We start from the raw sequence: 14,198 nt of genomic DNA on the forward strand, positions 1-14,198 counted from the left end.
CACAAACAAACTCTTTGGAAGACTTGTTGATCAAACTGTACTCTTATCACATGACCTGAGCAGCTAACCAGAGAATCACTGATTTTAAATCAAAGGCCTTTGGATGGAGGCCTGCAGCCACGTATTGCAGGGATTTCTGCCAGGGGTTTGCAGTTCTTAACCTCCCCCTCGCTCTCTGGGTGGGGCATCCTGTGGTGAGGGAAAGCCAAATGCTGAAGCTGCAAGCATCTCAGCCGGCAGAAAACATGCTCCTTTCCTGGAGAACTCAAGGATTCTGGTTGCAAAGGTTGCACCCTGCTGGGTGAGGAATCTGTGTGGTGGAATTTTTTTTAATATTCGTTCTCAGGATGTGGGCGTCGCTGGCAAGGCTGGCATTTATTGCCCATTCCTATTTGCCCTGAATACGGGGTCATCTTGTACACAAGACATTGGATGGCACTGTGGCTCATTCTGGGGTGTGCACTCATCTGCTCCTGCATCAGTCCCATTCAGCTTCTTATTCTGGACTTTCCCGCACCAATCTGGCTCCCAGTCGCCTGCTCCCCTCTCTCAGGCTCCTGATCTCCTGCTCCTTCTCTCAGGTTTTGATGTTCTGCTTCTTGTCTGTGTACAATATTAGCACTGCATGAAACAGTGCATGTTAAAATGTGCTCTCTGGGGAGTGTTGGATACTGATGGGGCATCTTCTAAGGAGTAACAATGTTTTTTCTTAGGGGAGCTAATCTCATATTCATGTTCCCTTATACATAGGCATATACGGTAGTAAAATAATTTTTCTTTAACTTTATACAGATAGCAGTCTATACCAGAACAATGGCAGAATTGTAATGCAATTTCAAAAGAAACCAAAAATAAATACAAATAAGCATTTTTCTCAGGAGCTTCACTGACTGCCAAAGGTCACTGTCTCAATCTATGCTCTCTGCTCAAACCAACAGGAGAACAGAAGACACCCTCAACGATTTTGTAGTTGACACGACTGACCTGAGACCGAACAAAAATGAGGAAATAAAACTGGGTACGTGTGACATCGGTAAGACTTGCTGACTGAAAGGTACATTCACAGTGCACAGTCACTGTCTTTGCTCACCCACAACCCTGGTCCCGATCTCTTGCTCCTTGTCATACGAAGATACGAAAATGGTGGACAGGAAAAGACTAGCTGCTCCATCAAGCCTGCCCCACACAGTCATGATGCCTCAAGCATCATTATTCACAACAACCCCCACCCCCCCAGCAGCCCTGTAATCTCATGGGAGAGGCAAAAAAAAAAGAATACCCAAGGCCAATTTAGGGGGGGATATTGGGACAACTCCTTTCCGACCCTTGAAGCGTTCAAAACTAGTCCAGGAGCCCACACTGACCATGATTTATATTGATTAGTATTCCACCCGCCTTTTGAATGCCATGATCTCTGCCCGAGCTAGGAACTGGTCCCGCTCTTTTTTGAAGATACAAAGTGAATCAGCAATCACTGCATGAGCTGGCAAACCAATGAAAGAGTAACAAGGAGCAAAACAATCGTATCACCAGCACTTATTGTACTGTGGGGAGAGAATACGAGTTTGAGCCATGAATCTATCACTTACGTTGTGCCCATCACAGATACCTATGGTTTTTCTGGTTTTGCTCCCCTCCTGTTCTGAAGGCACTGACGTATGGCAGGGAACGTGTTCCATGGTCATCAGTACCTCACCCAAGTGGCCATCCTTGTGTGAACCTAGACAAAGTGTACCAGCTGGAGACTTTGCTATAAACGTCTATAGGGAGAGAGTGGGGCAGTGGAGTTAATTACTTATTGCTCTAGTAAAGACCCAGCACAGACATGATGGGTCAAATGGCCTCCAATTCTATTAACGTACATGGTTTTGTGACATTTGGCTGTAGGGTGCATGATAACCAAACCCAACATCCAAACACCCGCATTTTCCAGCACCAGACAGTGATCCAGAATAGGAACCGTGGCTAATTCCTCCTCCCTCTCTCTAGCCCAAGATGACTCAGACAACTGAGAGCACCCTAACCCCATGCCAGCCCAGGCTGAGGTCTGCTAACAGCATAGACCTGGTCTGAATGACTCAGTGTTCCAATAGGTGGTGCATTTACACACTGATACACTGAAGCAAAACTGTTATTCTCAATCACTAGACTGGTCCAAACATGTTCCCACAAAGAAAAAGGGTGGGGCTGCCAAATCTAGAGCCCCCTGGATGTCAAGGAGCATACAGGGTAAGATAAGGCAGAAAAGGAAATCTTATGTCAGACGCCGAGAGTTCAATACTACAGAAAGCCTAGAGGAGTATAAAAAGTGCAGGGGAGAAATTAAAAAGGAAATTAGGAAAGCAGAGAGGGCATAAAAAAATATTGGCAAGTAAAATCAAGGAAAACCCAAAGATGTTTTACAAATACATTAAGAGCAAGATGATAACTAAGGAAAGAGTAGGGCCTATTAGAGACCAAAAAGGTAACTTATGTGTGGAGGCAGAAGATGTTGGTATGGTTCTTAATGAATACTTTGCGTCTGTCTTCACAAAAGAGTGGGACGATGCAGACATTGTAGTTAAGGAGGAGGAGTGTGAAATATTGGATGGGATAAACTTAGTGAGAGAGGAAGTATTAAGGGGATTAGCATCTTTGAAAGTAGATAGATCACCAGGGCCGGATGAAATGTATCCCAGGCTGTTAAAAGAAGCAAGGGAGGAAATAGTGGAGGCTCTGACCATCATTTTCCAATCCTCACTGGATACAGGCGTGGTGCCGGAGGATCGGAGAACTGCTAATGTTGTACCGTTGTTTAAAAAGGGAGCGAGGGATATACTGAGTAATTACAGGCCAGTCAGTCTGACCTCGGTGGTGGGCAAATTATTGGAATCAATTCTGAGGGACAGGATAAACCATCACTTAGAAATGCACGGAGTAATCAAGGACAGTCAGCGTGGATTTGTTAAGGGAAAGTCGTGTCTGACTAACTGGATTGAATTTTTTGAGGAAGTAACAAGGAGAGTCGATGAGGGTAGTGCATTTGATGTAGTCTACATGGATTTTAGCAAGGCTTTTGACAAGGTCCCACATGGCAGACTGGTCAAAAAAGTACAAGCCCATGGGATCCAAGGGAGAGTGGCAAGTTGGTTCCAAAATTGGCTCAGTGGCAGGAAGCAAAGGGTAATGGTCGATGGGTGTTTTTGAGACTGGAAGGCTGTTTCCAGTGGGGTTGCGCAGGGCTCAGTACTAGGTCCCTTGCTTTTTGTGACATATATTAATGATTTGGACTTAAATGTAGGGGGCATGATTAAGAAGTTTGCAGATAATACGAAAATTGGCCGTGTGGTTGATAGTGAGGAGGAAAGCTGTAGACTGCAGGAAAATATTAGTGGACTAGTCAGGTGGGCAGAAAAGTGGCAAATGGAATTCAATCCAGAGAAGTGTGAGGTAATGCATTTGGGGAGGGCAAACAAGGCAAAGGAGTACATAATAAATGGCAGGATACTGAAAGATGTAGAGGAACAAAGGGACCTTGGAGTGCATGTCCACAGATCCCTGAAGGTAGCAGGACAGGTAGATAAGGTGGCTAAGAAGGCATATGGAATACATAGAAACATAGAAAATAGGGGCAGGAGTAGGCCATTCGGCCCTTCGAGCCTGCTCCGCCACTCAATATGATCATGGCTGATCCTCTATCTCAATACCATATTCCCATACCTCTCTCCCCATACCCCTTGATGCCTTTTGTATTTAGAAATCTATCTAGCTCCATCTTAAATATATTCAGTGACTTGGCCTCCACAGCCTTCTCGTGGTAGAGAATTCCACAGGTTCATCACTCTGAGAGAAGAAATTTCTCCTCATCTCAGTCCTAAATGTCCTGCCCCGTATCCTGAGACTGTGACCCCTCGTTCTGGACCTCCCATCCAGGGGAAACATCCTCCCTGCATCCTGTCAGAATTTTATATGTTTCAATGAGATCCCCTCTCATTCTTCTAAACTCGAGTGAATGCAGGCCGAGTCGACCCAATCTCTCATACGACAGTCCTGCCATCCCAAAAATCAGTCTGGTGAACCTTCGCTGCACTCCCTCTATGGCAAGTATATCCTTTCTTAGGTAAAGAGACCAAAATTGCACACAATACTGCAGATGTGGTCTCACCAAGGCCCTGTATAACTGCAGTAAGACTTCCTTGCTTCTACACTCAAATCCTCTTGCAATGAAGGCCAACATACCATTTGCCTTCCTAACTGCTTGCTGCACCTGCATGTTTACTTTCAGTGACTGGTGTACAAGGACACCCAGGTCCCTTTGTACATCAACATTCCCCAATCTATCACCATTTAAATAATACTCTGCCTTTCTGTTTTTCCTTCTGAAGTGGATAACTTCACATTTATCCACATTATACTGCATCTGCCATGTATTTGCCCACTCACTCAACTTGTCTAAATCGCCTCAAAGCCTCTTCGCATCCTCCTCACAGCTCACAATCTCACCTAGTTTTGTGTCGTCAGCAAACTTGGAAATATTACATTTGGTTCTCTCATCCAAATCATTGATATACATTGTGAATAGCTGGGGCCCAAGCACTGATCCCTGCGGTACCCGACTAGTCACCACCTGCCACCCTGAAAAAGACCCATTTATTCTTACTCTCTGTTTCCTGTCTGTTAACCAATTTTCAATCCATGCCAGTATATTATCTCCAATCCCATGTGCTTTAATTTTGCACACTAACCTCTTATGTGGGACTTTATCAAAGGCCTTCTGAAAATCCAAATAAACCACATCCACTGGTTCTTCCTTATCTATTCTACCAGTTACATCCTCAAAAAACTCCAGTAGGTTTGTCAAACATGATTTCCCTTTCACAAATCCATGTTGACTGCCTAATCCCATTGATATTTTCGAAGTGTTCTGTTATCACATCCTTTATAATAGACTCTAGCATTTTCCCTGCTACTGATGTTAGGCTAACCGGTCTGTAGTTCCCTGTTTTCTCTCTCCCTCCTTTTTTAAATAGTGGGATTACACTTGCCACCCTCCAATCTGCAGGAACTGTTCCATAATCTATAGAATTTTGGAAGATGACAACTAATGCATCCACTATTTCCATGGCTATCTCTTTTAGTACTCTGGGTTGCCGATTATCAGGCCCTGGGGATTTATCGGCTTTCAGTCTCACTAGTCCCTTGGTTCCCTAGCATTTCTGGGAACTTTCCTTTCATACTTTCCTTTATTAGCCGAGGCATAGAATATAAGAGCAGGGAGGTTATGCTGGAACTGTATAAAACACTGGTTAAGGCGACAGATTGAGTACTGCGTACAGTTCTAGTCACCATACTACAGGAAGGATGTAATTGCACTAGAGAGGGTACAGAGGAGATTTATGAAGATGTTGCCAGGACTGGAGAATTTTAGCTGTGAGGAAAGATTGGAAAGGCTGGGGTTTTTCTCTTTGGAACAGAGGAGGCTGAGGGGTAATTTAATTGAGGTGTATAAAATTATAAGGGGCCTAGATAGATTGGATAGGAAGGACCTATTTCCCTTAGTAGAGAGGTCAATAACAAGGGGGCATGTATTGAAAGTGATTGGTAGAAGGATTAGAGGGGAGCTGAAGAATTTTTTTTTCACCCAGAGAGTGGTGGGGGTCTGGAACTCACTGCCTGAAAGGGTAGGAGAGGCAGAAACCCTCAACTCATTTAAAAAATACCTGGATGTGCATCTGAAGTGCTGTGACCGACAAAGCTGCAGACTAAATGCTGGAAAGTGGGATTAGGCTGGGTGGCTCATTTTCGGCTGGCACGGACACGATGGGCCTCCTTCTGTGCCATTATTTTCTACGATTCTATGGTGTTCATTTAAATTTCTCTGACACAATCCCAATTTTCAGACCCCTACTAATTCACTTGTTTATGCCACATGGTTGCCAGGAATTATATCATCAGATTACACCGACAGGAGCGTCATCCCGTCCTGTATCACTGAAGGCCTGTCTTTGTGTTACACTAGCCTAAGGGTGAAGACATATCTCTGACCACGTGGGAAGGTGACTTTCTGCAGCACAGTCACCAGTATATAGACAGGAGAGAGGGAGGGTGTTTGGTGGGGGGTGGAGGGGAAGGATGGTTGGGAGAGGGTGGCTGTCAGGGGGAGGGTTTCTGGGAGAGAGACGGAGGGAGGGGGAGGGCGGCTGAGAGTGGGAGGGTGGTTGAGGTGGTGGGGGGGGGGGCGCGGCTGGGAGGGGGAGGGTGGCTGGCCTGTACGTTTGTGCTTGTTGCAGAGTGAGAATAATGCTGTTCTCATTTTTAGCAGACTACAAGAACAACATACTAAAGGAAAAGGCTGCAATGTCCAGGGAGAAGGTGGAGCTGCTCAGGGAGATCCCCCCAAAGAACTTAGATAGAGGTACGTCAAGGCTTAATCCCCTCGATCCTCCTAGTGTTTTCATTTACATTAGTCTCACTTTTCCAAATATTCTCGTTATGGACTCCACCCTTTCACCTCCAACAGTCAGCAACCCTACTACTGCCCTGCGATAATCAGCCAGGAGCTGTGATGGTCAGTGACGGGAGTTGAGTCTGTGTCTGCAATTTCTACCCCCCCGCCCCCCCCCCCCCCCCAGTGACGGGACACAATTGTCTACGATATCTCACCCCCACCCCCTCCATGATTGGAATGGGGGGCTGTGTCTGTGATTCCCCCACACACGGTGATGCGATGTGGGTCTGTGCCTGTGATTCCCCCACACACGGTGATGGGACATGGGTCTGTGTCTGTGATTCCCCCACACACGGTGATGGGACATGGGTCTGTGCCTGTGATTCCCCCACACACGGTGATGGGACATGGGTCTGTGTCTGTGATTCCCCCACACACGGTGATGGGACGTGGGTCTGTGTCTGTGATTCCCCCACACACGGTGATGGGACGTGGATCTGTGTCTGTGATTCCCCCACACACGGTGATGGGACATGGGTCTGTGCCTGTGATTCCTCCACACACGGTGATGGGACATGGGTCTGTGTCTGTGATTCCCCCACACACGGTGATGGGACATGGGTCTGTGCCTGTGACTGTGATTCCTCCACACACGGTGATGGGACATGGGTCTGTGTCTGTGATTCCCCCACACACGGTGATGGGACATGGGTCTGTGCCTGTGACTGTGATTCCTCCACACACGGTGATGGGACATGGGTCTGTGCCTCTGATTCCTCCACACACGGTGATGGGACATGGGTCTGTGTCTGTGATTCCCCCACACATGGTGATGGGACGTGGGTCTGTGCCTGCGATTTCTCCATTGCTTGATTTCAGTCATGTCATTGTGGGTAGTTGATAAGTGGAGGCTTGGCATTTGCTCAGAGGAAGAGTAAACTACCTCCCCTATAGTTCTATTGAATGGTTCCATTTTAATGGGCCCCTTTCACTTGCTATATAGAAGCTGAACGAACCCTACCTCCTGATAACATTCGGTGCCTTCTGATGGAGAGCTAGACAAGGAGAGAGGATAGCCCTGAATCCCAGCTCATCAACATCTGCATTGGTCAGGCATTGACTGGAGGCCGAGAGACTTATACAACAAGTCTGCTCAATGCCACGGGGGGGGGGGGCTGCTCGCAAATCCCCCGATAATTAAACATGACAGTTATCAAACGCTTATTGTACCAATTTAAACGAGCATCTGTACTAATTCCTCTTGATTTACTTCCTCAGATTTTGAGAAGAAATATTGGAAATAAAGAGAATGATGCTGCTGGCTGGATCCAGAAGCTGATCAGTGAAGGGTCTATATGAGGAAATCAGTCGCCTTCTATCAATATCCTTCAATAATACAGCGCTTAATTAAAGTATACATATCAATGGTACTATCACGAACATATCCCGAAACTGTGTGGCAAATTTTGCAGAACCAGAACTTGGGACTGCCTTACTGGGAACCTTTCATTTATCTGACACTTCTGCCATTCCAGAACTTCAGTGGTTTTACTTGATGGGGGAGATGGGCACTGGTAACAGTCAGCTTCAATATCACTGGTCAGAAGGGGAACGGTGGTATTCCTGGCTGTAACTGTCCATACAATGATGTAAGCTGGGGGGAGGGTAGAGATTCTGGGAGCACAAGAACACGAGGGTAAGTGCTGCTTCATTCAAAATAGTTGGCTGTGGCGTTACTTGAATTGAAGGAATGACCACCATGACCCAATGATCCACAGTGTATAATGAGGGCTGCAAGTTCAACCCACCAACTCAGCACAGTTACTTTCCAGCTCCGACCAGCTCAAAGACCAAGCAACTTGGCAGCTTACAATTAACATCAGTGTAGAGCTCTAGTCCTGTAATCTGTCAGTCCCTCCATCTCCAGTCCCTCAGTGCATCTCTCCCTCCATCTCCTATCCCTCCATCTCCAATCCCTCACTGTGTATCCCTCAATCTCTAATCCCTCAGTATCTCTCTCCATCTCCAGTCCTTCACTGTGTCTATCCCTCCATCTCTAATCCCTCTGTAACTCTCTCTCTCCATCTCCAGTCCTTCACTGTGTCTATCCCATCATCTCTAATCCCTCAGTATCTCTCTCTCCATCTCCAATCCCTCAGTGCATCTCTCCCTCCATCTCCAATCCCTCAGTGCATCTCTCCCTCCATCTCCAATCCCTCAGTGAATCTCTACCTCCATGTCCAGTTCCTCACTCTGTCTATCCCTCCATCTCCAATCCCTCAGTGTATCTCTCCCTCCATCTCCAATCCCTCAGTGTATCTCTCCCTCCATCTCCAATCCCTCAATCTGTCTATCCCTCCATCTCCAATCCCTCCATCTCCAATCCCTCAGTGTATCTCTCCCTCCATCTCCATTCCCTCAGTGCTTCTTTCTCACTGACCAGCTCCTCGTCTCTATCAAAGGTAAATTTTCTTTTCTTTTAAAGATTCATTTTCTCTGCTTAGAATTCAAGTAATAAGTCTTAGGAAGTGAAAAGTTCCACTCCATACATAGTGAATAATTTCTAAAATGTGCTGCATAAAACAGTTACTTCCCCCAAGGTAATCCGAAACTGCGACAATTTTGATAACTGACACAAAAACACATAAAGGTATTCCAAACAAGAATGACGTTTATACAAGAATATCTGTGTGACAATTATTCAAAAACCACATTGCCATATCTCTGGCACCTGTTCAGTCCACATAGTTATTGAGACAGTATTGTATCCAGGGGTACCACCCTGCGATTCCATCTCTCACTCGACTTTCTTTGCACATGATTGTATCTGTCAACTCATCACATCATATAGAAGACCCGTTGCTGGCATGTGATTAGTGGGGTTCAGCCTGGGATCAGCATCGCTGGCCTGGGATCAGCCTGGGATAACAGTCGCTGGCCTGGGATCAGCATCGATGCCTGGGATCAGTGGAGATCAGCCCGAGATAACTGTCGCTGGCCTGGGATCAGTGGAGATCAGCCCGAGATAACTGTCGCTGGCCTGGGATCAGTGGAGATCAGCCCGAGATAACTGTCGCTGGCCTGGGATCAGTGGGGATCAGCGTCACTGGCCAGGGATTATCGTCACTGGCCTGGGATCAGTGTCAGTGGCCTGGGATTACCGTCACTGGCCTGGGATTAGCAGTGGGCCCTACATCATACACAGGGTGTGAGGCTTCAACTGCAACATAAATAATACTAATGCAAGATAGAAGGAGAGAGACTGGGTGAATACTCCCAGTCCGAGCATAACCACGGCCAGTGCCACAAATAAATGCACTGCTCTTTCAATCACTTTTTATTGTAGGCACCCAATTTTTTTTCTACAAGTAAAATGAATGGATTGAATTGGTCGCTTCTGTATATTAATGACCTTATAAAAGAAAAACAGCTTTATGAAATCAGGTAGCATTGTTTCAAACATGTTCTTCATATTGTTTTTTGTTTAATTGAGGTCAAGACAGGACACCACTGAGAGGAGTTGGAGAGAAGATCAGCGACATGAGGAAGAGCTTAGCTGCCACCAAGCTTGGGTTTTAATAGACTGAGGATTATAGGAGGAAGGCAAAAGTGAGGGAGGTGAAGAGTTCCACTGTTTGAGGGCCATGGGAAAGATGAATTAGAGTAGGAGATGGTGTGAAGGATCTTGATTTCAACATAGTGAGGATGATGGGAGGAGGAATAGTGAGTATAACTCTCCATCTATCCATGTTTTGTCCATCACTCCGTCTAAACTGACTGTGTCCTTCTATCAAATGATATTTTTGGTACTAGATTTAACTAATAACCCAGTGACATGCACACAATCAGGGAATCACTATTGTTTAACAGATAATGCTCTGTTGGTACTGGTGCCATTCCCTCCCCTGACCCTAATGGCTGTGGGTATTTTATAGGCCAGTACCTGTGATAGCGTTGTCTGTAGACCCATAATGAGTTGGCACCAATAGGGCCAATGGTTACTGATATCTCAAACAAAGCGTCCATTCCGTGCTGTTGTGGAAGTTGCACTTTTGCTAACTTGCCGGGATGGATTGACTCCATAGTAAAGCTCTCTTCAGCCTCTGACTTGCAGCGACATCCAGAAGTTTCCAGTCCTTTATAGAGATATAACATTATTATACTGTGAACTCTAGTTATTGGAAATAATGCAGTAAAGCTTCACTTATCACAATCCTCCCAGTATAATAAACTTTGAACTCTGAGCCAGCGAAGGCTCTCATATATTCAGCATGCAATCCTCAGTAACAGCGACTCCTTTCCAAATCTCCATGAGTTTGTAATAGTGGGGGCTGTAATATCAACTCCAGAATCAGGTACAAAAGGCAGGATCGGGGGAGGGCGAAGAGTGGGATTGAGACAAGGTGCAAGTGGAATTGGAGGGGTGTAGGGCGTGGGATCAGCAGAGGGAAGGGTCGGATTGGAGCAGTGCAGGGATTGGCGAAAGGTAAAGAATATAATTTAAGTGGGATAAGGAGCAGGATTTTGGCTTTCCCTGGGTAAGATCAAGCCAGTGTAGGGGATGGGATTGGACCAATGCAGGGGGCAGATTAGCCTAGTGCAAGGGATGAGATTTGGCCAGGGCAGGGATTGGGATTGGGGCAGGGGTTGGGAATGACCCAGTGCAGGGATTGGGGCAGGGGTTGGGAATGACCCAGTGGAGGGGAAGGGGCAATAACTTGCATTTATATAGCACCTTTAACATAGTAAAATGTCCCAAGGTGCCTCACAGGAGCGTTATCAAACAATAATTGACGAGATATTAGGACAAGTGATCAAAGGGTTAGGTTTTAAGGAGCGCCTTAAAGGAGGAGAGAGAGGTAGAGAGGTCTAGGGGGGGGGGGGAATTCCAGAGCTTAGGGCCCAGGCAACTGAAGACATTGCTGCTAATGGTGGAGCGATTAAAATCGGGGATGCACGAGGCCAGAATTGGAGGAGCGCAGAGATCTCGGAGGGTTGTAGGGCTGGAGGAGGTTACAGAGATAGGGAGGGACGAGGCCATGGAGGGATTTGAAAACAAGGATGAGAATTTTAAAATTGAGGCGTTCCCGGACCTGGAGCTAATGTAGGTCAGGGAGCACAGGGGGTGATGGGAGAATGGGATTGATCCAGTGCAGGAGTTGGGGCAGGGGGAAAGAGAGCTGAAGCTTTCTTGACAAATGATGAAAAGTCACTGAAAACCTTAATAACTAATCATATCTCCACTTCACAAAGCACAGGAGTAAATGGGAAAATGGACTTCAATTTTGAAAAATAAATTTCTAGTGACTGGTTTATCATTTTAGAAATTCCCAGAGGGACTGCTCAAACCTGGGCTGGGGTGGGGGGAGTGGGAGGTAACCTGAGTTTGGTTGTATTTTCTCATCAGATTTTGAGTACAACATTGACAAAAACTCTTATCAAATCATCTAGCGTGAGACACTAATCGGCCTCGATTTTAGCTGTCTCCCTCCATAGGGGTTAAAATATCAGGACTGGGCAACTTGGGCCCATTCCCGCCCCTTTAAATTTTAAAGTGCAGAAATTAGGCCATGGACGTGGCTCCTGCAAAAGGCAGGCGGGGCCTAATTAACATACCAAGGCCGCAGCCTGATGACATGATCGGTGCCGTGACTTAAATTTATTCGTGAGTGAGGGGGAAGCTGGCGCTGTCCGATTCCTGGCAGCAGATTTGAGGCGGGAGCTGCTGGCCCCCCAAGGTAAGCGCCTCTTTTTGCACTCCTTGTGGACCAGGAGTGCTCCCACCAGGCCCCTCAAGGAAGCCTTTGGCCTCCCCCGCCCCCCTGATTGCGGTCCAAAGCTGATGCTCCCTTCCCAGTGCCAGGGACCGTCCCCATGGGTCCCCAGCTGCGCCCTCCCGCCAGCCAGGCTGTCAATTTGGCCGGCTGCCGTGTGGGACTTGGTCTTACAATATGGGAACGAGGCCCTGCTGAGTTCTTCGGGTGATTTCGGCCTCCCGCGCACCCTCCCTGGCTCCCCATTAATATTGGGGCCAAAGGTCTCAGCAGTGAACAGTATAATTATTAAAAATGTAACGTGCATGTGGGACCTGCAGAGGGGAAGGGAACAGACGGGTTAGATTCAACTACTTCGCACTGAGGCTTGAAAGTGTGGAACGGATTGTCCAGGAGGACTGGAGGTGAACTCGAGGGAGTTGAGAGCTTTTTTCAGAAGGAAGCAGTGGAGGGAGTATAAGATGGAATACAGCGATCTGTTTTAGTCCTGTATGTTCCTGTGTTTCTAGACTATGGCAGCGGATTCAATCTACTGCTCGCTCCCTTGACCTCCTTTGTCTCTCACTCCATCCAAAATTATTTTATTTTTTGGTGTTTTTTTTTGCCACATCAGGAAATGTGTGTCTGACATGTGCTGCTCTTTCTACTATCAGTACTTTACCTATTGCGCATTAAAACATTAGCTCTGCTTTGTAGTCTGACCGGTGCAGCTATTGCTATTAGTGTTACACGGGCTGTAATGTATGAACATAAAAGGTGTCACTGTGTAATAGGACCTGTTGTGTTCCTACATAATAACCCCGTGCAAATAATCGGGTGTTATGTCCTTTTAAAGAGCGTGCGTAGTACCACTTTAAAAACGTTGGAGATTAGTGCCTGCTCACCAGCCAATCGAATCACATTATTATTATTACACGCTAATCTCAAGTGCATTATAGAGTATTCAGTGTCAATATACAGTGTGTGTATTCAGTGTCAGTATACAGTGTGTGTATTCTGGCTTGATACAGTTCTACAGCATGCTGTTAAATGAGCAAATATTCATGAATTTAAATAAAGAGAACAAGATGCCTTGCTTTGTCTCATTTTTCTTTATTAGTCACTTACACTGCACGGTAAGAGGACCTGCATTTCACTCAAAATTAAACTACTCAGAAATCACGACACACATAGGAACAGGAGGAGGCCATTCAGTCCCTGTAGCCTGTTATGCCATTGAAATGGATCATGGTTGATCTGCACCTCAACTCCATTTACCCACCTTTGCTCCATATCCCTTGATACCCTTAGCCAACAAAAATCTATTGATCTCATTCTTGAAAGCTCCAATTGACCCCCAGTATCCACGGCCTTTTGGGAGAGAGTTCCAGATTCCCACTTGCGTGAAAAGGTGCTTCCTGATTTCACTCCTAAATGGTCTAACTCCAGGTCAGAGGCTGGGTATTCTGCGGCGAGTGACTCACCTCCTGACTCCCCAAAGCCTTTCCACCATCTACAAGGCACAAGTCAGGAGTGTGATGGAATACTCTCCACTTGCTTGGATGAGTGCAGCTCCAACAACACTCAAGAAGCTCGACACCATCCAAGATAAAGCAGCCCGCTTGATTGGCACCCCATCCACCACCCTAAACATTCACTCCCTTCACCACCGGTGCACAGTGGCTGCAGTGTGTACCATCCACAGGATGCACTGCAGCAACTCGCCAAGGCTTCTTCAACAGCACCTCCCAAACCCGTGACCTCTACCACCTAGAAGGACAAGAGCAGCAGGCACATGGGAACAACACCACCTGCACGTCCCCCTCCAAGTCACACACCATCCCGACTTGGAAATATATTGCCGTTCCTTCATGGTCGCTGGGACAAAATCCTGGAACTCCCTTCCTAACAGCACTGTGGGAGAACCGTCACCACATGGACTGCAGCGGTTCAAGAAGGCGGCTCACCACCACCTTCTCAAGGGCAATTAGGGATGGGCAATAAATGCCGGCCTTGCC

General features: G+C 46.7%; 1 protein-coding gene across 4 annotated transcripts in view; it reads left to right on the forward strand.

Annotated features, from left to right (window-relative positions):
- The window catches only part of LOC137300911 (matrix remodeling-associated protein 8-like), a 63,321-nt gene extending 50,046 nt beyond the window's left edge, over window positions 1-13,275 (forward strand). Inside the window, exons 8-10 of one of the 4 annotated variants that reach the window (XM_067970173.1) lie at window positions 939-1,033; window positions 6,299-6,394; window positions 7,706-13,275. In XM_067970173.1, the coding sequence (XP_067826274.1) occupies window positions 939-1,033; window positions 6,299-6,394; window positions 7,706-7,731 (217 nt within the window). In that variant the 3' untranslated portion in view covers window positions 7,732-13,275. The remainder of the gene's footprint in view (window positions 1-938; window positions 1,034-6,298; window positions 6,395-7,705) is intronic. The other 3 variants (XM_067970174.1, XM_067970175.1, XM_067970176.1) reach the window with 3 other exon arrangements.
- The last annotated feature ends 923 nt before the right edge of the window (window positions 13,276-14,198 follow it).

Source organism: Heptranchias perlo, chromosome 32 (genome assembly GCF_035084215.1).
Source record: "Heptranchias perlo isolate sHepPer1 chromosome 32, sHepPer1.hap1, whole genome shotgun sequence".
NCBI lineage: Eukaryota > Metazoa > Chordata > Chondrichthyes > Hexanchiformes > Hexanchidae > Heptranchias > Heptranchias perlo.